This window comes from Zootoca vivipara, chromosome 17 (genome assembly GCF_963506605.1).
Source record: "Zootoca vivipara chromosome 17, rZooViv1.1, whole genome shotgun sequence".
Classification (NCBI taxonomy): Eukaryota; Metazoa; Chordata; class Lepidosauria; order Squamata; family Lacertidae; genus Zootoca; species Zootoca vivipara.
Genome location: NC_083292.1, coordinates 32,783,455 through 32,808,078, shown reverse-complemented (window position 1 = coordinate 32,808,078; position 24,624 = coordinate 32,783,455). Strand labels below are relative to the sequence as shown.

General features: G+C 50.4%; 1 protein-coding gene across 1 annotated transcript; it reads left to right on the top strand.

Moving 5' to 3' along the window:
- The first annotated feature begins 1,296 nt into the window (after positions 1 to 1,296).
- On the top strand, positions 1,297 to 23,185 carry RUSC1 (RUN and SH3 domain containing 1). Its single transcript, XM_060269851.1, has 11 exons — positions 1,297 to 3,054; positions 6,360 to 6,444; positions 8,467 to 8,991; positions 11,816 to 11,914; positions 15,497 to 15,573; positions 17,047 to 17,221; positions 19,019 to 19,124; positions 19,609 to 19,655; positions 20,301 to 21,174; positions 21,899 to 22,030; positions 22,482 to 23,185. The coding sequence occupies exons 1-11, from the start codon at positions 1,384 to 1,386 to the stop codon at positions 22,648 to 22,650; spliced, it is 3,960 nt and encodes a 1,319-aa protein (XP_060125834.1). The 5' UTR covers positions 1,297 to 1,383; the 3' UTR covers positions 22,651 to 23,185.
- The last annotated feature ends 1,439 nt before the right edge of the window (positions 23,186 to 24,624 follow it).

Here is a 24,624-nt window from a genome sequence, read left to right as displayed (position 1 = left end):
TTTGGCACCATCTGCACTGCACATTTAAACCAGCACTATACCACTTTAAACAGCCATGCCCCCCCCCCAACCAGTCATGGAATTTCCTCCCCACCTGCCGCCTTCATGTTGAAGTTTCCATCGTATGCTGAAGATCCACCTCATTACCCTTCAATAAAAGCATCATAATAGCCTGCTAGAACAGGCCAAAGGACCATCTAGTCCAGGCTTCCTCAAACTCGGCCTTCCAGATGTTTTGAGACTACAATTCCCATCATCCCTGACCACTGGTCCTGCTAGCTAGGGATCATGGGAGTTGTAGGCCAAAAACATCTGGAGGGCCGAGTTTGAGGAAGCCTGATCTAGTGCGTCATCCTGTTCTCAACAGTGGCCAGCCAGACCCCTGTGAGAAACCAGTACCCTTTGACAGGTGAGAGATATACGTATTAGGTAAAGGGACCCCTGACCATTAGGTCCAGTCGTGACCGACTCTGGGGTTGCGCGCTCATCTCGCATTATTGGCCGAGGGAGCCGGCGTATAGCTTCCAGGTCATGTGGCCAGCATGACAAAGCCGCTTCTGGCAAACCAGAGCAGCACACGGAAACGCCATTTACCTTCCCGCTGTAGCGGTTCCTATTTATCTACTTGCACTTTGACGTGCTTTCGAACTGCTAGGTTGGCAGGAGCTGGGACCGAGCAACGGGAGCTCACCCCATCACAGGGATTCGAACCGCTGACCTGATCAGCAAGCCCTAGGCTCAGTGGTTTAACCCACAGCGCCACCTGGGTCCCATTAGAACCCACCTAACCTGCCCTGGAGCCTTATGGTAAGGGTAAGCAATAAATTGAAACAATAACAATAATTAGATAGACAATTCTATATGGCCCCATCTGCACTGAACATTTAAAACTGTATAGTACCACTTTAAACAATCATGGCTTCCCTCAAAGAACTATGGGAAGTGTAGTTTGTTATGGGTGCAGGGAGTTGTTAGGAGACCCCCCCTTCCCCTCACAGAGCTACAACTTACAGAGTAGTTCAACGGTCAACCTTTCTTCCCAGGGGACTTGGAACAATAGCTCTGTGAAGGGAATAAGGGTCTGCTAACATTGCTCTGCACCCTTCCCAAACTACAGTCCCCAGGATCCTCTGGGAGAAGCCATGACTGCTTAAAGTAGTATAATACTCCTTTCGAATGTACCATGCAGATGTGGCCTAAGATCAACCTAAACCCTGTTATGTTTATGTGCTCTCCTTATTTCCCTGTATCCCGAATTTTGCCTACACTCAGAAGCTGGCTTTGCCTTTTGCAGGGAACTTCCCAGGGCACCCTGGCGGGTGACATCCAGGCAGAGCCGACGGACTTGAGCGCCACCCGGTTCCCCTCTCGTCTTCCGGGACCATGCAGTCTCCGAAAAAGGGCCTGATCTGTAACCTGAACCACGTCCACCTGCAGCATGTCTCCTTGGGCCTCCACCTGTCGCGCCACCCGGAGCTCCAAGAGGATGCCAACACGTTGGCGCCCCCGAGAGACCGGGTGGGTTGCCAGGATTGCCACGGTCACGGCGGCAACACCCGCGAGCTGGTAGACGCCAACTCCAACAACCCGTCGCTGCCCTGCCGCTGCTGCGACGGCCACACGCTGCATTCGGATCTCAAGCGAGGCCTCCAGGGTCAGCCTCTCTCGCCCAACTGCCTGGCTCTGAAGCGTGAGGAAGAAGAGGAGGATGAAGAAGAAGAGGAGGAGGAAGCAGGTTCCCCGTCGGAGCTGGGCTCCTCATCTGTTAGTAGCTCCTCAGATATCAGCCTGGATGAGAGCCCGGTCTCTGTGTACTGCAGAGAATTTCCTGCCGAGGAGCCGAGGAGTCCCGAGAGCCAGCCCAACATTGTTCCCTTGGAAGATGCTCGCGGCATTCTCCCCCTCGCTGACCGCAAAGATGAAAGCTTGAACCTCAACATCCAGATCGGTGAGCCACGCCCGTCCCGTGTCTGGGACAGCCCCGACAGCTTGTGCAGTGGTAGCTCATTGGGGTCCACGCCTGACATGTCTTCTCCGTGTGGGGAAAGCCCGGTCAAGTCGCCCCTCGCTGATTCCTGCAGGGCTCCCCTGCCTGTACCTCCCCCGACCCGTCCCTTCAGGGCTCCCCCAGCCGTGCCAGCCCCCAAAATCAGCCCAGAGCTGGATTCAAACTGCAATGCTCTCCCGTGCCAGGAAGCAGAGCCCGGAAAGCTCTTCTCGGACCTAGTGGACGTCAACTCGAACCAGGCTGCTCCAACGAGGCCTCGTGTTTTGAGCGGCCCTCCGCCAGTGCCCCCCAGAACGAAGAGGGGGCTTCAGGGGTTGAGGCGAAGCGAAGCAGGGAAGCCTGCGATGGCCCTGGCAGATCTGCCACCCTGCCATGGCGACCCGCAGGCGGCGAGCAGCAGGAAGAACATCACTTCCTTCCACGAGTTGGCGCAGAAAAGGAAGAAGCCCGCGACATCAGTGGGGCCCCCACCCCAGACGAGGAAGGACCAGAGCGACTGGCTGATCGTCTTCTCCCCTGACACTGAGCTGCCGCCATTGAATGAGCTGACGTGTGGCGTGGCCCCTTGCCGGGAGACGGCCGGGGCCCCAACTCCACCATCAGAGCCGCCAGCCAACCCCGCCGGCCAAAGAGGGGTGACCACGTTCAAGGAATTGCGCTGCCGGAAGCAGAAAGCCCAGGTGCACTTGAAGGCGGGCACCCAAACCCCATGGCAAGTGGATCCCGGGAAGGGGGTGCCTGACGGGAGCGCTCCGCCGGAGGTTGTCGTGGAGCCACCACCAAACAGGCCCTTCAGGCCCCCGAAGGAAATCCCTCCCCGGAGGAGGAAATCCCGCCCCGGACTGCAGCCCATTGTGGAGGGAGGCTTTGAAGAAGGAGAAGATGGAAGGATGGAGGTGAAGGCGTCTGATCGAACCTCCGAGGGCCCATCCAATGGGAGGAGGGACCCCTGGATGCCGGGGAAGGAGGAGAGAGGAGAGAGGAGTTTTGTGGAGGGTAAGGCTTGGATGATCTCCCCTGATGTGGAGGCTCAGATTTTGGAGAGTGTACCTTACATTTAAAGTTATTTTACCCCACTTTGCACAATTGCTGCGTCCCCCAAAGCAATATTGGAGAACGTAGCTTGTTAGGGGTGCTGAGAGTGGATCGGAGACCCCCAATTTCCCTCCCAGAGTTGCAGTTCTCAAAGTCCGCTGGGAAGAGGGGTTGCTGGGTAAATCACCCTGGGAACTGTAGCTCTGTGAGCGGAACAAGGGCCTCCGGATGACTCTCCGCACCTCAGGTGAACTACAGTTCCCAGAGTATTCTTTGCAGGAAGCTGTGACTGTTTAAAGTGAATCATAGGACTGCAGAGTTGGAAAGGACTCTGAGGATTGTATAGTCCAGCCCCCTGCAATGTAGGACTCTCAACACGCAGGTCACCCTCCCCATCTAGTTTGAAATCACACCAGACCCTGCTTTGCTTTGGAAATATTCTAACAGTTTTATTATTACTTTATGTATTAAATTTGTATACCGCCCTCAGGCGGTTTATTGCAAGTATTGTGTAGATGTGGCCCAGGTAGGGTTGCCAGACTCAATAGAGGACAGGACTTCTGTGCCTTTAATTGCCCTGCTCTCTTTTGAGTCTGGAAACCTTAAAGAGAAACCAGCAGACCTTTGCTTGGAAATTAAACAAAGGGTCTGCTGGTTTCTGTTGAAGGTTTCCAGGCTCAAAAGAGAGCAGGGCAATTAAAGGCACAGAAGTCCTGTCCTCTATTGAGTCTGGCAACCCTAAGCCCAGGGGGCATCTAATGGAGGCAGGAAGGCACGGGGGTAAAGCACATTTGTGGTTCCTATGAAAGAGAGCTCAATCAGGAAATGGATGTTGACGTGCCTTTAAACTGCTTCCCTCCCCAAAACACCAGCCAACAAGCCTTAGCCTACCAAATACCATTTAACCCTATGACTCCCTGTGCGTGTGATATGAGGATTGTAAAAGATGTGGTTGACTAAGAGGGGGAATATATCTTTGGGGTGGGGTGCTTGTTCTCCTCAAACTTCATATCTGCATGTGTTTCACTTTGGGAATTGTAGCTCTGGCAGGGGACTCGAGGTCTCCTAAGATCTCTCAGCACCCTTAACAGACTACAATTCCCAGGATTCTTTGGGGGAAGCCATGACTGTTAAAGTGGTATATTAGTACTTTAAATGTATGGTGTGGGTTCGAATCCTCGACTCTTTCTGTGAAGCACAGCGGGTGACCTTGGGCCAATCACTCTTTCTCTGTGTGTCTCTCACTCTCTGGCTAAATTACCTCATAGGATTGTTGTGAGTAGGGTTGCCAGACTCAATAGAGGACAGGACTTTTGTGCCTTTAATTGCCCTGCTCTCTTTTGAGTCTGGAAACCTTAAAGAGAAACCAGCAGGCCCTTTGCTTGGAAATTAAACAAAGGGTCTGCTGGTTTCTCTTTAAGGTTTCCAGACTCAAAAGAGAGCAGGGCAATTGAAGGCACAGAAGTCCTGTCCTCTATTGAGTCTGGCAACCCTAGTTGCGAGGGTGAAATGGGGTGTTTCCCCCACAACCGCTATGTATATTCTCCTAAATGGGATTAAGCTAGGATTAAGAATGGTCCATGGGGTCACGAAGAGTCAGACACGACTAAACAACAACAACAAGAAGAAGAATGGAATGGAAACACGGTGCTCACAGCATTAACACTCCATTTAGATCTCCCCACTCCCTTAAATTCCCAGGGAGATCTCCAAGCCACAACTATAGGCCCAGAGCAAGATCAGCACCTTCTAGTACAATAACAGCCCACTTTGGCCTATTGTTCCCCATCTGAAGAATTGGGGAAAAGGCCGTCCATTTGTCTCCATGGCAACAGGGCAACCCCTTTGGACATGTAAATAGCAGCACTTAACAGGCCATTACAGTAGAAGGTATTCTTAAGATAATGATCTTACAAAGAAACTTGTCTGACCAGATCAGCTGGCGTCTTCTTATAAATTATAATCTCACAGTACGGTCATATGGGTATTATCCAGACCAGGGGTCAGCAAACTTTTTCCAGCAGGGGGCCGGTCCACTGGCCCTCAGACCTTGGGGGGGGGGCTGGACTATATTTTGAAAAAAAATATGAGCGAATTCCTATGCCCCACAAATAACCCAGAGATGCATTTTAAATAAAAGGACACATCCTACTCATGTAAAAACACCAGGCAGGCCCCACAAATAACCCAGAGATGCATTTTAAATAAAATGGCACATTCTACTCATGTAAAAACATGCTGATTCCCAGACCGTCCGCGGGCCGGATTTAGAAGGTGATTGGGACGCATCTGGCCCCCCGGGCCTTAGTTTGGGAACCCCTGATCCAGACTGAACCCCACCCCCAAAACCTATAACAATGTAAAATAAAAAAATTCCTTCAGTAGCACCTTAAAGACCAACTAAGTTTATATTTTGGTATGAGCTTTCGTGTGCATGCACACTTCGTCAGATACCTGATGTGTGCATGCACACGAAAGCTCATACCAAAATATAAACTTAGTTGGTCTTTAAGGTGCTACTGAAGGAATTTTTTTATTTTGCTTCGACTCAGACCAACACGGCTACCTACCTGTAACTATAACAATGTGTTATTTATTTTTCCTGGGGTGTTTAAGGTAGTTTCGGAGCAGGAATGCAGTCTGTGAGTGGGGCGCTCACGTGTTGCGTTCGAAAGAGTGTGCCACCTATGCGCTCAAGTAGTCGAGGTATACAAACGAACAAGTGTATACTCTGGCTGTGTGCATTCAATTCATCCAAAGCACAGTTAAAGCAGATGACTTCGTCCCCAAAGAATCTTGCAATTCCTCGCACCCTTAACAAACGACCACGGCACAGATGCAGTTTTGGTTTTTTTTTTTTCATAAACATTAGCACATTTCCAGGGACATCTTGTGCTTTGTTCCGGGGGGGGGGGGGCGTCTGACAGACACACACGCTCCACTTCCATCACTGCTCTGCTATTAATGAGTTTTTAATTGGTTCCTTGTTTCGCTTTAATAGAATGAAGAAACGAATGCCACCCCAGCCAGCCTCTAAGGCACACCTTGAATCTGGTTACCTGGCCTAAAATTAATAAATAACCAGAAAAGGAGTTGCTCTGATTGGTCAACGTGGTTGTCAGTCGGAGCTGGGGGAACTTCTCCCGCCCCCCCTGCTGCCTCCCTCCCTCGACAACACACACTCATGCACTTGTGTTAGCAGGAGGAAGCAGGAAGAAGGAAATCACTTTGCATTTGTCTTCCTAGGCTGACAACCTTTGCAGTACTTGCCTTTCCCTTTCTTTCTCTTTCCACCGGAAGCAAACTGGTGTAAAAGCTCCCCCTCCCCCTAAAACAGGGCAAGAGCTATAATCAGCTGCCTTTTCCTGGTTCGGAGAGAATCATTTGTTGGCTTTTTGAAGGTAATGTAACTTCAACGGCCCACGTCATCGTGGCAGCGGTGCACTTAGGAAATTTTAGACTCTGGACTTCAGGGTTTCCCGGGGATTAAGGTTTGTGTGCTCTCGTCAGATAGTAATGTGGATTACTTTGCGAGACTTCAAGCCAAACTTGCTACATTTCAGGGTGGGGAAGTTTCTGTTTCAGGCTGGGGGCTTTGGAACAGAGAAACTTGCCTTCTGCTGAGTTAGACCACTGGCCCATCTAGCTCAGTACTGTCTACACTGACTGGCAGCAGCAGCAGCAGCAGCATCTCTCCAAGCTTTCCAGCCCTACCTGAGATGCTGGAAGTTGAACCAGGGACCTTCGATTTGCAAAGCAGATGCTCTGCCACTGAGCTACGGCCCTCCCCAGAATTTCAGACAGTGTCTACTGCCAGCTCTACATGGAGAACATGGAGAGCTACCTTATAGATCAGACCACTGCTCCATCTACCTCACTAATGTCTGCACTGACTGGCAGCGGCACACTGGGGCTTCAGGCAGGGGGTATTTCCCCAATCCTACCTGAAGATGCTGGGGGTTGAGAACATGGGACCTTCTCAGTAAACCACTGAGAGGCTATACATTTTGTTAAATAAATTAAGTAAGATTAGAAAGCAATAGCAGCCTCATACCTGCTCTGCCCAGACACTGAGGTCCAGCGCCGAGGGCCTTCTGGCGGTTCCCTCATTGCGAGAAGCCAAGTTGCAGGGAACCAGGTAGAGGGCCTTCTCGGTGGTGGCGCCCGCCCTGTGGAACGCCCTCCCATCAGATGTCAAAGAGAAAAACAGCTACCAGTTTTTTAGAAGACATTTGAAGGCAGCCCTGTTTAGGGAGGCTTTTAATGTTTAATAGATTATTTTATTTCATTTTTCTGTTGGAAGCCGCCCAGAGTGGCTGGGGAAACCCAGCCAGATGGGAGGGGTATAAATAAATTATTATTATTATTATTATTATTATTATTATTATTATTAATCAGCACAGTTTTGACATCGGTGGTTAAAATCAGTGCAGTTCCGCCATCTTAATTCAAAATGGTGTGCAATTGTATCCAAACACAGCAGGGGCAGATTGTCTCTTTTGGATGCCTAAGGGCTTCTCCTGTGCTAGACAGGGCAAGCCAGTGACCCTCAAGATATTGTCCATCTCTCAACCTTCCTCCGCCCCAGCCAGCAAGGTCAGGGAAAATGGGAGCTGGGAGTCAAGCAACAAGCAGAAGACTTCTAAGGCCGTATTCACACCATGCATTTAAAGCACTATAAAGAGTCATGGCTTCCCCCAAATAATTCTGGGAGCTGCCATTTGTTAAGGGTGCTAAGAGTTAATAGGGGGACCCTCCGTTCCCCTCCCAGAGCTACAATTCACAGAGTCCCCCGTGAAAAGGGCTTGGCTATTCAAACCACTTTGGGGATCACAGGGGCCTCCTGGCAACTCCCAGCACCCTTAATGAACATTTATCTCCCAGAATCCTTTTGGGGAACGCCATGAATGCTTAAAACGGTATCTCATGTATGGAGTGAGTGGGGCCAGAGTCCCCCAACTCCGGACTAGGGTCCTGCGTTTCCCAGCTGACGACACGCAGCTTCCAAACAAGGTTGGGTGTTTTTGCGCTGGGATTGTTTTGTGTTGCGTCGTGTCTCATTGACCATTATGTTTGTTCGTTGTCTGCTGTGTGACTTCTGGAAATAACTTTTTTTGTTTTGTTTTGTTTCATATTCTCTCCTCTTCCTCACCTTCCTTGCTCTTGACCCCCCCCCCCCCAAACCTCTTTCTGGCTTCCCCTTCCACACCCCCGTCCCGCTTCCCATGTCAATCAATCAATCAATCAATCAATCACGCTGGTCTCGCTCGTTGTCTGGCTTCCATGCATTTCTCACTGGTTTGTCGCCCTCACGTGCTTCCAAACTCCCCCCCCCCCATCCATCCATCCCTCTCTCTGCACTGGCTTCTCTCCATGGTCCTGCCGCGACCTACTGGCCCCCTTGCCCTCGCTCTAACCTACAGCTGACGCCCTCCTTGCCCGCTCCTCCAGACCTCAGAATCCGCCCTACCCACCTCTCCTGGTCCATTTCTCTGTGGTGGAGGCCCCGGCATCCCTGCACCCCTCACTCTGCCCCGGCTTAGAGAGTGTGGAGCTTACCTCCCCTGCCCCTCCTGCCCCGGCCTTCTGCCCCAGGCTCAAGACCTTGTCCTGCGAGGAGGTCTGCCTCCTGGCTGGGGGGCAGGGGCAGGTCTTGGGCACTCTCTCGCCCGAGGAGCTGCTCCCCATCCGCCTCTCCCCCATCGGGGCCTACTCCCCGCCTGCCAGGAGCGTCCTGCCTTTCCTGGAGAGCCCTGACCTGGCTGTGCTGTTCTCACCCCTCTTCCCCCGCAGCCGCACCTTCCCCGCCTTAGCTTTCCCACCCCGCCAGGTGCCCGAGGGGCCGTTTGGAGCCCGCCGCGCCCCCCTTGACAGCCAGGCTGGAGCAGGGCTCGGGAGAGTGCCCTGGGGCAGTATGGAAGCCAAAGAGCCGGGAGCTCCCAAGCAACGTAAGCCGCCTCTCCCCTCATTCCCCACCCCTCTGCTTCCCACCTCCCTGCCTCGGTCAGCTCTTCCCCAAACTGTGTGCCTCCTTGAGAGATTTGGTTGAAGGCTGCAAGGCCAAAGCAGCTGCCGGCACAGAGACAGAGGCTGCCCGTTGCAACTCTGTGCGAATTGCCGTTCTGGCCTTGTCCAATCAGCTTCTTGTGGGTACGGCTACTCCCGCCCTTTGGCATCAGGTGTGTGCAGCTGGATGGGGGACTTGAGGTCCTCTATAGACCAGTGGTTCTCAAACCTTTTTGTGCCACCGGCCCCTCGGTTCTATAAACTCAGCTCCGGTGCCCCCCACTCACCTCTCTAAAAAGCATTACGCAGAACTGCAGCCCGCTAAGAGGGATAATAACAGTGAAATTCAAAACAGTAACAACCAATTGCACATTCGTTCAAAATCCAATGAAAACTATTTGCAGGCAGCGACTGTTTAAGGGGTGTCTGATATGTGTGCCACTGCGCATTGCGCTGAGCCCAGAGGTGCCCTGAAAACATCACAAAAAGGGGGTGCAACAGGACGGGGGGGCAGAACCAGGTAGGACAGCCCGGTGACCTGCATGGGGGTCCAGAACGTAGCCCCTGTGCAATTGGTCTGTGTCTTTAGATTAATTAAAGCAACTAATTAGATTAACTTCATCCAGTGATACCAGTTTTTTGAAATCTGATCGTCATTTACATCGCCCTCTTGCCTCTTAGCGCCCACCCCACAAGTAATCGCATTGCCCCCCAGGAGGTGGTACTGCCCACATTGGGAACCAATGCTCTCTAGACCAGGCCCCCCCAAACTTCGGCCCTCCAGATGTTTTGGACTACAATTCCCATCATCCCTGACCACTGGTCCTGTTAGCTAGGGATCATAGGAGTTGTAGGCCAAAACATCTGGAGGGCCGCAGTTTGGGGATGCCTGCTCTAGACTCTTATTATTGATCACTACAACCTGCTCTGGGAGGTGTTTTTGGACTGAAGAGCTGGGTAAAAAATGCTTTCAACAAATAACTTGGTTGGACTCCAGCTCCCATCAGCCCCAGCCAGTGTAAACAATGGCCAGGGATGATGGGAGTTGTAGTCAAGCAACATCTGGAGGTTTCCCCTAACTGTGCTAGGGGGGAAAATTAACCACCCTGAGAGGAGGCTAATAGTCGCATGTTTCTGATCATCTCCAGTCCAGACTGGTTGCCTAAGTCAAGATATACACTGACTGACTTGCCAGGAAAATACAAGGGGAGAGCTCCTCCAAGGAGGGTGAAATTCAAAGAGCTATAGAGGGACTATTCAAGTTCATCCTCCTGCTGACGGGAAACCAAATTTGCATGCCTCCAGCCCACAGTTTCATCGGCATTGTTTTTTTTTAAAAAAATCAAAGCCATGAGGACTGGAAGCTTGCGGGTTTGTTTTTAAAATGAAACAAGAGATTCTCAACATGTGGGAGTCTGAGCCAAACGGAAGGAAGGAAGGAAGGAAGGAAGGAAGGAAGGAAGGAAGGAAGGAAGGAAGGAAGGAAGGAAGGAAGGAAGGAAGGAAGGAAGGAAGGAAGCCATTGGGTGGTGTGGAAAGCACAGAAATTGAGATATTACATATCTAGGGCTGCAACACTTAATCTAGCAGTTGATCAGGGGTTTCCACATTCAGTATTCACATTGATTTTTTCATTGCATTTCCTTCGCTTCTTTTATTTTTACCTTGTATTATTTTCTAATTTTATTTTTATTCCTCCGAGGAGCCCAAGTTGGCATACATGGTTTCTCCCTTCCCTGGTTTATCCTCACATCAACCCTGTGGGGTAGGTGAGGCTGAGAGATGGCACTTGGCCAAATGCCACCCGGTGAGCTTCATAGCTGAGTGGGGATTTGAACTCCAGTCTCTCAGGATTGAGAGACTGGCGCCCTCGGCATAAGGCAGCTTCCTGACTTATGCCATTAAGTTTTTGAAGCTGGTTATATGTGCTTGGCAGGCAGAAGGAGAGGCTGTTTCAAGTAGAGCTTGGAACGAACTAGTTCAGTGTAACAAAGCTCACCAAATTAGCCCACAAATCTCTGGTCTGCACCTGAAAGGAGTTCCCACAATTTGTTGAGTGAATTCAATTCAATTTGGGGTACAATTTGGAATGATTTCTAGTTCACCTTCAAGTTCATTCCCTTCCATGTGTGCATTATTATTATTATTATTATTATTATTATTATTATTATTATCTCTTTACTTTAGACCAGGCATCCCCAAACTTCGGACCTCCAGATGTTTTGGACTACAATTCCCATCATCCCTGACCACTGGTCCTGTTAGCAAGGGATCATGGGAGTTGTAGTCCCAAAACATCTGGAGGGCCGCAGTTTGGGGATGCCTGCTTTAGACACTTTGGCCCTTTAAGCTGAAACATCATACCGGTAATTGTTGGGAAAACTAAACGAAACCATCCACATTCTGCTGTGTGTGTGTGTTGATGTTTTCTTCATCTTTTAAAGTATGTTCTATATCATAGCACAGCAGCTTGCCACATTCTGAATGTTGATTACCCCTCCCCCCCTTTTTGATGTGGACTCGAACTGAGAACTGAACTACAGTAGTTTGTTTTGTAAAAGGATAAAACTGAACAGGGATGTACCGTAGTTCCTTTTGTGTGTGTGCGTGTTTAAAAAAAAGATTTCTTTTTCTTCAATTCGCTTTGTGAGGGCTTGGCTAATAACTGGAATAAATAAATAAAAATCCTTGCATCCACAGAGAAGCTAGATAGCCTCTTGTCCTCCATATGTTGACTTCCCTTCTTTCTGTCCCATCTTCTTCCAGTCAAACATTCCCAGTCCTTTGGCGGTGTCCCAAATACCAGCCATCTGTGGGGGGCCGATGCTGATCGAGTCTGTGCCCAACTTCGAGAACAAAAGAAAGGTACAATCTTTTTTTTTAAATAAAATATTCTTTATTGAAAATCTTTAAAATTCAACATATAGAAAGAATAAAATATAGATAGCAAATATGACAAACATAACCACACGAAACAAAAAATAATGTCAACGCAAAAATTGCTTCAGATGAAAAAAAGGAAAAAAAAACTAACTTAAAAAAACCTAACCTAACATAACGTAACATATAACAGTATTTTAGCATGACATAACATAACTTAATAATCTTAACATAACATAACAAGTACAATTTAAGAAAAGAGAAGGAGGGAAAAAAAGAGGGGAAAGAAAGAAAATAGAAAAAGAGGAGAGAAAGGGGGGGAAAAGAGAGAGAGAAGAACAAAAGAGCAGAAAGAAGAACATATATATTTCAACCACTTTAGCGTTACGCATTACTAAAATCTACTATCCCCCCACCCTTTCCCCCCTCCACCATATCGTGACTTCCAACCGCTCCTATATTCTGATTTAGGTTTCACTGATAGACCGCATACCTCTCTCTAATTTAATTTATTTTCTTAATATTGTGCCCCTCATAAATCCGCTATTAATTGCGCCTTTTCCACTTGTTTTTGTAAATAAATCTTGAGCGGTTTCCACTCTTCTCCTGCTTTTTCTTCGCTTAAACCTTTAGATATTCCAACTTTGATTGCTAAATTTTGATAATTTATTAATTTGGTCAACCACTCTTCTTTATTTGGTATTTTTTTGCTCTTCCAATTTTTGGCGACTAAGAGTCTACCCGCTGTTGTCACATGCATTAGCACACATCTGTCTTTTGGTTTTATGTCTTCCTTCAACATGCTCAGGAGGAAGATTTCCGGCTCTTTTTTAAAGGAGTATCTAACTATTTTTTTTAATTCTTTGTATATCTCATCCCAGAACTTCTTAATTTCTTTGCAGCACCACCAAATATGTAGGAAAGTACCTACTTCTTCCTTGCACAGAAAGGTACAATCTTAAACACACACACACACACACACACACCACTATTGATCATCAATAATTGTTGATCACGATTGGTTATTAATTATTATTTTCCATTGTTGACAATACTGAGCTTACTACTACTTGCGACGTGCTAGGAAACGTCTAGCCTCGTGGTGTTAACAAATTAGACAAGAGTGTTCAACTTTAGAGGTTGGGGTGGGGGACATGTTAGGAGAGGAAGAGGAGGGGGAAACACAGGCGAGGGGAGAGAGATGCATAGAGCCACCCAAACACCTTCAATACCTGGGAACACTTCCCAACTCCTATTCAGGCCTTGTTCGTTCCCATGGCGACCCATGTCTCTGCTGGCACCTTTAATTCTTGAAAACCTGAAGCGCGGCCAAAGAGATGAGGATTTCCATGGAAACGCGTTGTATTCCTAGGAAACCCCAGGAAGATTGGAAAAGAAAAAGAGACAGGGAGGGCCTGCCACCTCCTTTTCCGTCTGTACCCCCAATGGGCATCCACGGAGAGGGGGGCAAACATATGAAACTTAACTTCCAGATCCCCAGCTTTCATTTAAGAGAGATAGAAAGTGAGCCCCCATTCGCGCTATACATTCAAAGCACAACAATACCACTTTAAATAGTCATGGCTTCCCCCAAAGAATTCTGGGAGATACTTTTTGCTAAAGGTGCTGAGAGCGATTAGGAGACACCCCCCCCTTCCCCTCACAGAGCTACAAGTTGTTTAATAATCAATTCCTTTCCCCAGGGAAGTCTGGGAATTGTCGCTCTGTGAGGGGAAAAGGGATCTCCTCACAGCTTTCAGCACCCATAACAAACTACAGTTCCCAGGATTCCTTGGGGGAAGCTGCAGCTGCTTAGAGTGGTATAATAGCGCTCTGAATGTTTTGTTGCTGGCATCCGTCTGTGTTGAGAGACAAAGGAGTGTGCCTCTAGGGGTGACGTCAAACCGCTGGAGAATCGCAGCGCCTGCTGTGGCTGCAGTCTGGGAAATCGTAACTGCTGCCTCCCGTGTTGTTTTTGCCCCGTTAGCGGCACCAAAGTGACCTTTCTGGGGTGCAACCCTGGGTAGTGTGTATGGAGGCCCCTTTTCAGCCTTGCTGATGTGATCCAAAGGAAAGCAGAGCAATACGTTTGGCACCAGCTTGGCTGCAGGAGTTGCTGGAGTGGCCATCCAACCTCCTTAAGGACTCCCACTCCTGAGTTGTGTAGCACTTTGAATGTATAGCTTAGGTGATGATGATGATTAATTAAATGCAGTGCTTTTTCTGGGGGGGGCACAGGGACGCATACCCCTAAACATTTTGTGAATCTAGGTTTGGCCTCATTGAGGGCCGGTATTTCAATATGATTAGGAAAATGAGAGTACCCCTAAACATTTTGTGAATCTAGGTTTGGCCTCATTGAGGGCCGGTATTTCAATATGATTAGGAAAATGAGAGTACCCCTAAACATTTTGTGAATCTAGGTTTGGCCTCATTGAGGGCCGGTATTTCAATATGATTAGGAAAATGAGAGTACCCCTAAACATTTTGTGAATCTAGGTTTGGCCTCATTGAGGGCCGGTATTTCAATATGATTAGGAAAATGAGAGTACCCCTAAACATTTTTTTTAGAAAAGACCACAGGGCAGTTCACAACATAACACGAGAACACAAAATACATAATAAAAGCAAACCGACCATTTAATCAGCCAAAGGCCTGGCTATAGAGGAACATTTTTTGCCTGGCACCTAAAGATATGTAATGAACAAATGTAATTAACAAATATTGTGTAAATGTTACATTCTTTTTTCTTTGTACTGCATTTTAATGATTTAAATAAATGTTATTTTTAAAATAATAATAACAAAAAGATATGTAATGAAGGCACCAGGCAAGCCTCCCGGATGGTGCTAGCATTTCAGCAGGAAGCTATGACATGTGTACTGCAGTGGTACCTCGGTTTTCGAACGTAATCCGTTCCGGAAGATTGTTCAAGTTCCGAAACGCTCAAAAACTGAAAACTCAGTATGGAAGCCTCAATACAGAAAACTCAATACGGAAGCTGTGTTTTTGGTTCGACTTCTGAGCTGAGGCACGTTTGAAAACAGAAGCATTTTCTTCCGGGTTTACGGTGTTCAAAAACCGAAATGTTCGTCAACGGAGACGTTTGAAAACCAAGGTACCACCGTACAGTGGTACCTCGGGTTAAGAACTTAATTCGTTCTGGAGGTCCGTTCTTAACCTGAAACTGTTCTCAACCTGAGGTACCACTTTAGTTAATGGGGCCTCCCGCTGCCGCCGTGCCGCCACCATGCAATTTCTGTTCTCATCCTGAAGAAAAGTTCTTAACCTGAGGTCCAATTTCTGGGTTAGCGGTGTTTGTAACCTGAAGCGTCTGTAACCTGAAGTGTCTGTAACCCAACGTACCACTGTAATTGGAAAAGAAGCGAGCAGTCTGCCCTGATATTGTTTGCTGGTGCAAACAGCATTCAAAGCATGATCGCTTGCAACTGCCCCGATAACCAAATCATAACCAGAAAGGACTTCTGGACGGCGGCCCCCGAAGCACAAGCAAACAATGTGCCCCCCCCCCGGTAATCCTCTCTCTTCTCTCGGCTTTCCCCCAGCTTTGCTCGTGGCAGTTAGTGCCTCCGTGGACAAGATCGTCGCCCATTTCAGCACAGCCCGGAACCTTGTTCAGAAGGTTTGTTTTGACGTTACATTTTATGCAGCCCGGTGGCTGGTTCCCCATTGCGGGTGGTGGGGCGGAAGGCAGGGAGCCCAGGCGGCACCAGAGCCAATGATGGGCAGTCCCCACTCCTTGTTGGTTTCCCCATCCTTATCCTCCTTCCCCCAGCTGATTTATGTAAGGGCAACATTGAAACTAGAGAGGAGGAAGCTGACAGCAGAAGCCACCCCTTGGACTGGCTGTAAGAAAAGAAGGCAGGAAGGTGGGGGCTGGCTGAACGCAGACCGAGCGTTGGTTGGCCGCTGCCCCATTTGCCCTAACAAACCAGCTTCCACTAATTTTATATCCCCCCCGTTTCCTCCAAGAAGCTAAAGGCAGCATAGATAGGGCTCTTGCTTCTCCGCCAACACCCTAATTTAGCCTTGCAGCTGGTTGCGGGTTCAGATTTTGGAGGGGAAGAGACACACACCCTGCATTTATACCCCCCCCTTTCCTCCGAGGAGTTCAAAGTGGTGTAGTGGTTCTCTCCCCCTTCAATTAATCCTCACAACAACCATGCGAGGTAGGTTAGGCTAAGAGGCAGTGACTGCCCCAAGGTGAGCTGGCAGCAGAGTGGGTACTTGAACCCCGGTGTCGGAACCAAGCCAGCAGTAAATCGTGCCTTGCAAGTTGGAGTTAACTCTGTATTAACAAAAACACAATCTACATAGGGGGGACAGGCCTAACGTGGAGAGCAACATGTCCAGCAGGTCTTGCCCCCTTGAAGCAGTTGTAGAGACTGAAGGCGCTTGTCTTCCCGCTGCTGCCTAAGTCTCCTACCCTCCAGGGTTACCCCCCAAGCAATCAGAGACTGCACCTGCATGTCTGTATTTGCTCCTCTCATTTCACACCTCTTCTGGTTCTGGGAGACCGGAGGGGAGGGGAGCTTATCGCAGCAGGAGGGGGGAAACAGCTGTGACTCTTCACCACCAAGATCCTCTCTGCTCCTTGGCCTCCTTCCTCTCCTGCTTCAGCTTCCACCTCTGATTCTGGGCTTCTCTCTGCCACAGACTCTCCCAGCTCACTAAGCCCTGTTGCCTCTTCAGTATCTAACACCTCCTCATCCATCGTTGTCTCACCACCACTCCCCGGGCTCCGAGCCTTCTTCCCCTGGGGGTTCCCCAGCTGGTTCCTCCCACCATTCCTGTGCGCCCCAATCAGTCCATGACACCTGGTCTCTCCTGGTACCTGGCACTCTTACCGCTATGCCACACTGACATAGAGATACAAAAGTGGGTGTTCGGGGGTGGGCGGGCGGGCGTAGGAATGGCTGCTTGGCAAGGAGCTGCAAAAGGAGCAGCCCTCTGCACTTACGAGGGTCGGGTGTGTGCAGGGAGGCTAATTAGAAAGCTCTAATTACCAATTAGCAAGGGGAGGGGTGGTGGTGTTGGCTGTTTTATCTCCCTAGCCTGCCAGTAGCTGACACCCAGCCGTTTCCCTCCTGCGCAGACCCAGCTGGGAGACAGCCGCCTCAGCCCAGACATCGGCTACGTGGTCCTGACCACTCTGTGCCCTGCCCTGCGAGCCCTGGTGGGAGACGGCCTGAAACCCTTTCAGAAAGATGTCATCACGGGCCAGAGACCGAGTTCCCCGTGGAGCGTTGTGGAAGCCTCAGCCAAGCCAGGTAGGAAGGAGGCGTCAGATAGGCAGGAGGTGGGTTTGTTTGGTGGTAGTTTTCTTTTTTTTAAAAAAAAAAAAATCTTGATTCTGCACCCCAAAAGGCCACATTTTGCAGAGCTTCCTGGTTAAAGCCGGTAGGATAAATCTGCTTATTTGCATAACTGGTTGGTTGTTAGTACTCTAATGCTGCTAATATTGTTTTGTGGATTGTGAGTGCTATATAGTACAGTGCTTTGTGAATCTTTTGCTGTGGTTGTGCCCTTTAGCTTATCTTTTCAGTTCTTTCATTTAGCCATTTATAGAAGGTGGTTGCTTTATTGCTGATATGTAGAATCGTAAAGGTGGAAGGGACCTTGAGGATCATCTAGTCCAGGCATCCCCAAACTGCGGCCCTCCAGATGTTTTGGCCTACAACTCCCATGATCCCTAGCTAACAGGACCAGTGGTCAGGGTTGATGGGAATTGTAGTCCAAAACATCTGGAGGGCCGAAGTTTGGGGATGCCTGATCTAGTCCAACTCCCTGCAATGCAGGAATATGCAGCTGCCCCTTATGGGGATTGAACCTGCAACCTTGCCATTATCAGCACCACGCTCTAACCAACTGAGCAATTGTTTTACAGATGATTTGTGAATTGTTCTAGTCCAGGCATCCCCAAACTGCGGCCCTCCAGATGTTTTGGCCTACAACTCCCATGATCCCTAGCTAACAGGACCAGTGGTCAGGGTTGATGGGAATTGTAGTCCAAAACATCTGGAGGGCCGAAGTTTGGGGATGCCTGATCTAGTCCAACTCCCTGCAATGCAGGAATATGCAGCTGCCCCTTATGGGGATTGAACCTGCAACCTTGCCATTATCAGCACCACGCTCTAACCAACTGAGCAATTGTTTTACAGATGATTTGTGAATTGTTCTAGACCAGGCATCCCCAAACTGCAGCCCTCCAGATGTTTTGGCCTACACCTCCCATGATCCCTAGCTAACAGGACCAGTGGTCGGGGAATATGGGAATTGTAGTCCAAAACATCTGGAGGGCCGAAGTTTGGGGATGCCTGTTCTAGACGATTTATGTTGTAATAGTGATGTTCTATTATGCTATTGTTATATCTTGTTTGTGATCTGGTTTGTGACTCATGGGAGTGAAAAGCAGCATAGAAAGGAATGAATGAATGAATGAATGAATGAATGAATAGGTTATTCTGCCCCAGGGGACGGGATGAAAAGTGATGTTGCACGCTGAAGTTCGACCACCCCACCTAAGCAGCCTTAAGGACCATAAAGCTAACTCTGTGTACACATTTGAATCTTCTGAAATTTATGTTTTAGTTCCTTATTCCTTTATTTTTAATGTGCTTTTATACAGCTGCTTTCCTGGTTTTTTTCCGGGTGGCGTTCTTGTTTCCACGCTGTTTTGTGCGTTTGTTTCAAGCTGCACACCGCTTAGATGTTTTCCGAGACGTCAAGCGGTGGAGAAATGCTTTTAAATAAATAGAACGAAGCGCCCGCAATTAAAACAGTGGAAGCAGGAGGTTCATGTCGGGAGATTGGGGGGTGGGAGTGTGTGCTTGTCTAAACAGGCTGCGTCTCCGAGAGCCAGCGAAATAATAGAAATGGGAGATTGAGGCAGGCTCTTTCGGGCTAGGTGCACTCCTGGTCCATAAGGATTTCGCAAACTCTCGTATTTGGGGCGGTCGTGGCTTGTTCATTCATTCCTGTGGGCATTTGGGGGCAGGGGCGGGGAACTGGGATGTGGCACTAAGTGGAGGCATCTGCTGGTGTTTCTCCATCTGCTTCTCTCCCAGGCCCCCACGCTCGGTCGCTGAATGCCTTGTACTGGCGGGTATCACGCTTGGCTCCACTTCGCAGCAACCAGCAGCGCTTCCACGCTTTCATCCTGGGCCTCCTGAAGTGAGTAGAGAGGACATGGGATGGGGGAAGCTGTAGCTCATCTGCCTTACCGTACATGCATGAGGTTCCCGGTTCGACCCCCAATGGCATCTCCAGGTCAGGCTGGGAATGTCCCCTGCCTGAAACCCTGGAGAGCTTGCTGCCAGTCAGTGTGGACAATACTGACTTAGATGGACCCAAGGATATCACACGGCGCAAGGCAACTTAAAACCCAGCCCTCAAAGGCATGAGGATGAGGGTCTTGCTTTCTTTTTAAGGCCAAGGCCCATAGCACAGTGAGGGATCATTTCCTTTGCAAGCCAAAAAGTCCAGGTTTCAACCTTTGCAACCTCCCTGGGGGGAAGGATCCTGACCCAAAACCCTGGAGAGCTGCTGCCAGTCAATATTGAGCCAGGTAGACCCAAAGGTCTGACTGTACAAAGCAGCTTTCTGCAATCCTACGTTCAATGCTAAAAACCCTCCATCTTTTCCTGTTCCTCCGTAGCATGAAGCAGTTGGAACAGTGGTTTGCCAACCTGCAGCGGAACTCAGGTAAATTTGGGGCACCTCTACGACGTACTGATATTAGGCAAGTGCCTGCGCATTACTCTTTTCGGTGCCTGCTAAAACCCTTTTTTTAGTTTAAGCACACCTACCATAGAATCATAGAGTTGGGAGGTACCCCGAGGGTCATCTAGTCCAACCCCCCCTGCAATGCAGGAATCTCAACCCAGGCACGTATTTTAATATAAGCTTTTATATTTGGAACTGCAGGGGGGCAGGGAGAGGGAATGCTGGTTTTTATTTAGATCTTTAAATGTTTTAGGTTCACTTGTGGGTTTTTTAAATACGCAGGAATTAGAAACTTGGTGGTGGTTCGTTTAAAGAGTGGAAAAATGGAAGCTTAATTCTGCTCCCTGGTGTCACAGCCTCTAATTTCTCCCCCACCCTGTGCTCCTGGAAAATCACAGAATTGTACATTTGGAAGGGACCCCAAGAATCACCTAGTCCAACTCCCTGCATGGCCAGCCTTTCTCAAACTGGGGTCCCCAGCTGCTGTTGGACTACAACTCCCATCATCCCTGACCACTGGTCCTGGTACCCGGGGATGATGGGAGTGGTAGTCCAACAACAAGGTTGAGACAGACTTAGAAGTATGTGTTTCTTACCTGTTCATGCCGTCTCCCGACCCCACAGAGCTGATCTCGGCGCTGTACTCGCCCACCGCTTTCCTGGTACTCAGCCAAGGCTTCTGCCGCCGCTGGGCCGACGAGCTCCTCCTGCTGCTCCAACCGCTCTCCATGCTGACCTTCCAGCTGGACCTCCTCTTCGAGCACCAGCACCTGCCCCTCAACGTCCGGCCGCCACCCCGGCGTCCCACCCCACCCACCGAGCTGCTTGCCGGTTCCCAGAAGGCTCGCGGAGGAAGCCGAGTTGCTTTGCCCAAACGCCTGCTTCCTCTCGCCGGCCTCGCGGAAGGGCCCGTGGCCCAATCCAGCCCGCTCCACGAGCCCCAGGCCGGGCCGCCTTTGCACCAGAGACTCCTGCGGTGGGGCGACCGGCTGAGCCACACCTTCCGAGGCGGCGAGGGAGCCCCCGAGGCGGAGGCGGGTGCCGAAGGGAGCTGTCAGGAGAGCGAAGAGAAGCAGCAGAGCTGGTGGGAGCAGCTGAGCCGGGCCTCGGGGGTCTACGGCGACCCCCCGAAGCAGGAGCGCTTCCCTCACACCCACTGGACCAAGCTGAGGGCGGCTCTGGGAGAAGCTGTGGAGGCGGCCCGCAGCGGGGCTGGAGAAGCTAGCGTGAGCCCCGACGTGCTCCCTCAAGCGCCCGGCGCCAGAGGAAGCAGCTCACTGGAGAGCCCAAGGCAGGCACCCCCTGCCTGCGAGGAAGGCAGCTCACCCGTAGGGGAAGCTGTAGAGAAGCCAGAGGCGACCTGCTTGCCAGATGCCCAGGAGGCAGCCGAAAAGCTTGAGGGCGCTGGAACTGCAAAGGGGAACTGGCTAGGGTGGCTCTTCGGGGCAGCCGCTCCAGGATGCGCCAACGAGGCCGATTCTCACCTATCGAAATCCAGGTAAGCGGGCAGTCAGGCTGGGGAACCTGAAGCCAGCAAGCCAAATGCGGCCCTCTGAGCCTCTCCATGTGGCCCTTGGAACTGTCCCTCAGCCCACACTCCTTCTTCCAGGGCACACCCCTCACCAGCACTGCTTGAGCATTTTCACTCGGATGAAATAGGGACTCTGATCCCTTGGGAACTAACCTTCCCGTGCAAAGGAAATATTTACATCAGTTTCTCTGCCCACTTTTGCCTCTGGCCCCCACCCACTACTTTCATGTGCGCCCCCCCCCCCCCCCCCGGGAAGGTTGCCCTCAGAAGGGAATGTGGCCCTCAGGCTGGAAAAAGCTTCTCTGCCCCTGAGTTTAAAGCGACCTGGTCAGAAGTAGCGGCTCCGTAAGAAATATATAAGGCAAGTTATTCTCGCCATCTCCTGCTTGTGATCTTGGTCATTGCCAGCGGTCAGAATTAGCCAAGTAAGCACAGACTTGTGTCCCGAAGACAGCATGGTTCTCCCTAATTTCCCCCCAGCAAACTCCTGGTTTGCCAGAAGGGACAAAGACACTGCTCTGCCTGAAAAACGGGATTCGAACCCAAGCCTTCCAGGCTCAAAGTTAGGCCAACCAAGTGCCCAACTTTCAGGCAGCATTTCCTAAATGTCTCTGTAATTAAAATTGCACCCCCAATGGCAAAAAGTGGGGTTTTTTATTGTGGGTCAAATATATTCCCTTTCCTATCCAAGCAGGCGCCCGTCAAGCTGGTTGCCGCCCACCATGAACATCCTGGCTCTGGTGATGAAGGGGGCACCGGCTGAGAAGAGCTGGCCAGAGGAATCTTGGGAAGACGTCCCACCAAGCCCACAACAGCCATACAGGTGAGCCATCCTCTCTCCGTGCCCAGGGCTGCAACAAAGTGTTGCAGCGTGAAGTGCTTCTGCCCGCCACTTTCAGGCCCGCCACTCTATTACCCCTCCCACTCTGGGTTTTCCTTAGTCCCCCCCCCCCCGTCCATATTCTGTGCCCACTGAGTATGCTTGGTACTCCTTGGGCTCGGAAGAAGATGCGACCTCCTTAGAATTTTCCTTTCCTTTCCTAAAAAATTATTATTACTTCTGCAAAGACTTTGGCATGGTAGAGCATGAGACTCTTGATCTCAGGGTCATGGGTTCGAGCCCCACGTTGGGCAAAAGTTTCCTGCATTGCAGGGGGTTGGACTGGATGATCCTTGAGGTCGCTTCCAACTCTACGATTCCCTGAATCTGCCAGTTCTTCTGAGCGGCCATATTGGGTACTTACAGTCTGTGTCGTCCCTCTGACTCCATCCAGGGCCGTTCGCGCTCTCTGCGACCACGCTGGGAGCAGGGACGACCACCTCAGCTTCCGCAAAGGCGATGTCTTGCGGGTCCTGGACACGGTGGACGAAGACTGGATCCAGTGTTGCCACGGAGACCGCCGAGGCCTAGTCCCCGTCGGCTACACCTCTCTCATCCTGTGAACTGCGCAGGGAGAAGATGGCAAGGCTGCGGCTGCCGTGGGGGGAAGTGGGGCACACCAAAAGGATCGCCCCACTCCTGCCTACACACAAACACACTTTATAAACGCACTGCTGAAGGAATTTCAACAAATTGACATGGACACTAAGAAGCTGAGGGTGCCTACCCCCTACCCCCCCCCCCCCCGATTGCACCCGTTATCCTCATGGGCCCCAAAACGATGTCTGTGTTCCTCCCCCCCCCCTCGGCTGTGGGTGTGGATTCTGCCACAGGGCTCCCACCGCCTCACCATTCCCTTCTTTCGAACTCTTCTCCTGCCTCTCACCTGACTTGGCCAACTGCCCTTGTGCTCTTCCTACCCCCCCCCCCGAATCACACATTTAAGCGCTTGTGCTTGCTGCTTTCCACGATCGTGTAACACACACACACTGTCCGCCAAAGTATGGTTCTCTCTCATCTGTATATTGCATATATCTGTGTAGATATACATACATATATATATATATATATAATATTATATATTTCATCTTTCCTGCTGCTTTTGTTTTGCCGGCGATCCTCACGTCTCTCTCCCCTCCCCACCCTGAAGCGACGTCGATCATAGAATTGGAGACTTGGACGGGACCCCTGAGGGGCATCTAGTCCAACCCCCTGCGGTATAGGTCGCCAGTCAAGTTTAATAGGGACCAGTCTGGAATGGCTGTCCCTACAGGGCCCCCCCCTCTTTAACATCCACCCAACCCATGACAGAAACGGCCCCTGCCTGAAGACGGGCACCATCCGCGCTCTCTTAAGAGAATGTGCAGAAGGGAGGGAAATAAAGGTTGTGAGAAAAGACAAGCAAAGTCACCGTGTGAGATTGAATCGCTGCAGGCTGCACGTCTCCAAAGGGTGCGGCGTGAGAAAGATTGGTTGGCAAGCGGGGGCCCCAATGAAATGTTGCAGCCCTCTCCCAGGATACTCTATTCCACCCATCCCCTTGCCATTGCTCCCAAGCCTGCATCAAGACATCTAGCATTCAGCTAGGCCAAAGGATGCATGGGCGGTTAGTGTGGGTGAGGGTTGCAATTTTAATTTGCTGGGTGGGAGGCAAGGAATAGTGTGTCTAGCTGTTATCAGGAGGTCGGGCAACACTGACCGGCATGCCTGCCCCCTTCCCCACAGTGCTGTGTGGCAAGTGGCTTTTGAAACGAGTTTCAAAGCAGGTTGCAATATGGCGTGGGCAGAATCCACACTGGCTTTGCCCAACCTTTCTGAACTGTAGTTCTGAGTTCCCCAGCTGCTACTCAAAGGAGCGGAGTCTGGTCCCTTAGGAGTGATTGGGTCACTGTCCCAGCAGCCTCTATCTGCCCTCAATCAGCTCCCATTTGCCTGCCAGTTGCTGGGGAGCAAGAGCAGGATAGAAATGATGCTCTCATGCTCTGGTTTTCCATTTCTAAATGGGGCTAGAGTCTGGCTTTTGGTTGGATCCAGCAGGGATCATTTTGCACCTAGACAGGTGGTAGGACAGAAGCCTGACCCAGGAAGTAGCTGCCTCATACTGTGCAGACTTCAGACTCTTAGTCCAGTGTTTCCCAAATTAGGGTTCCCAGCTGCTTTGGGATTACAATTCCCATCATCCTTGCTAGCTAGAGATGATGGGAGTTGTAGTCCAAAAACTGGAGACCCAAGTTTGGGAAACACTGCTTAGTCCAGATAGCTCTGTATTGCCTACGCTGACTGGCAGATGCTCTCCGGGGACCCAGAGGGGTGGGTGGGTGTGTCTTTCCTAGCCTTACTCGGATGTCGAGACCTATTTGCAAAGCAGGTGCTCTTCCGTTAAGCATCCCCAAAGTTTCAGATGGGACACTCCCAGCCCTACCTAGAGATGAAGTTGAATCTAGGACCTTCTACATTCAGATCAGATGCTTTACTGCTGCTGAGCTACAGCCCATCCCGCTTTTCCTCTCCCCTCCCAATAACCCCCTGGTGAATCA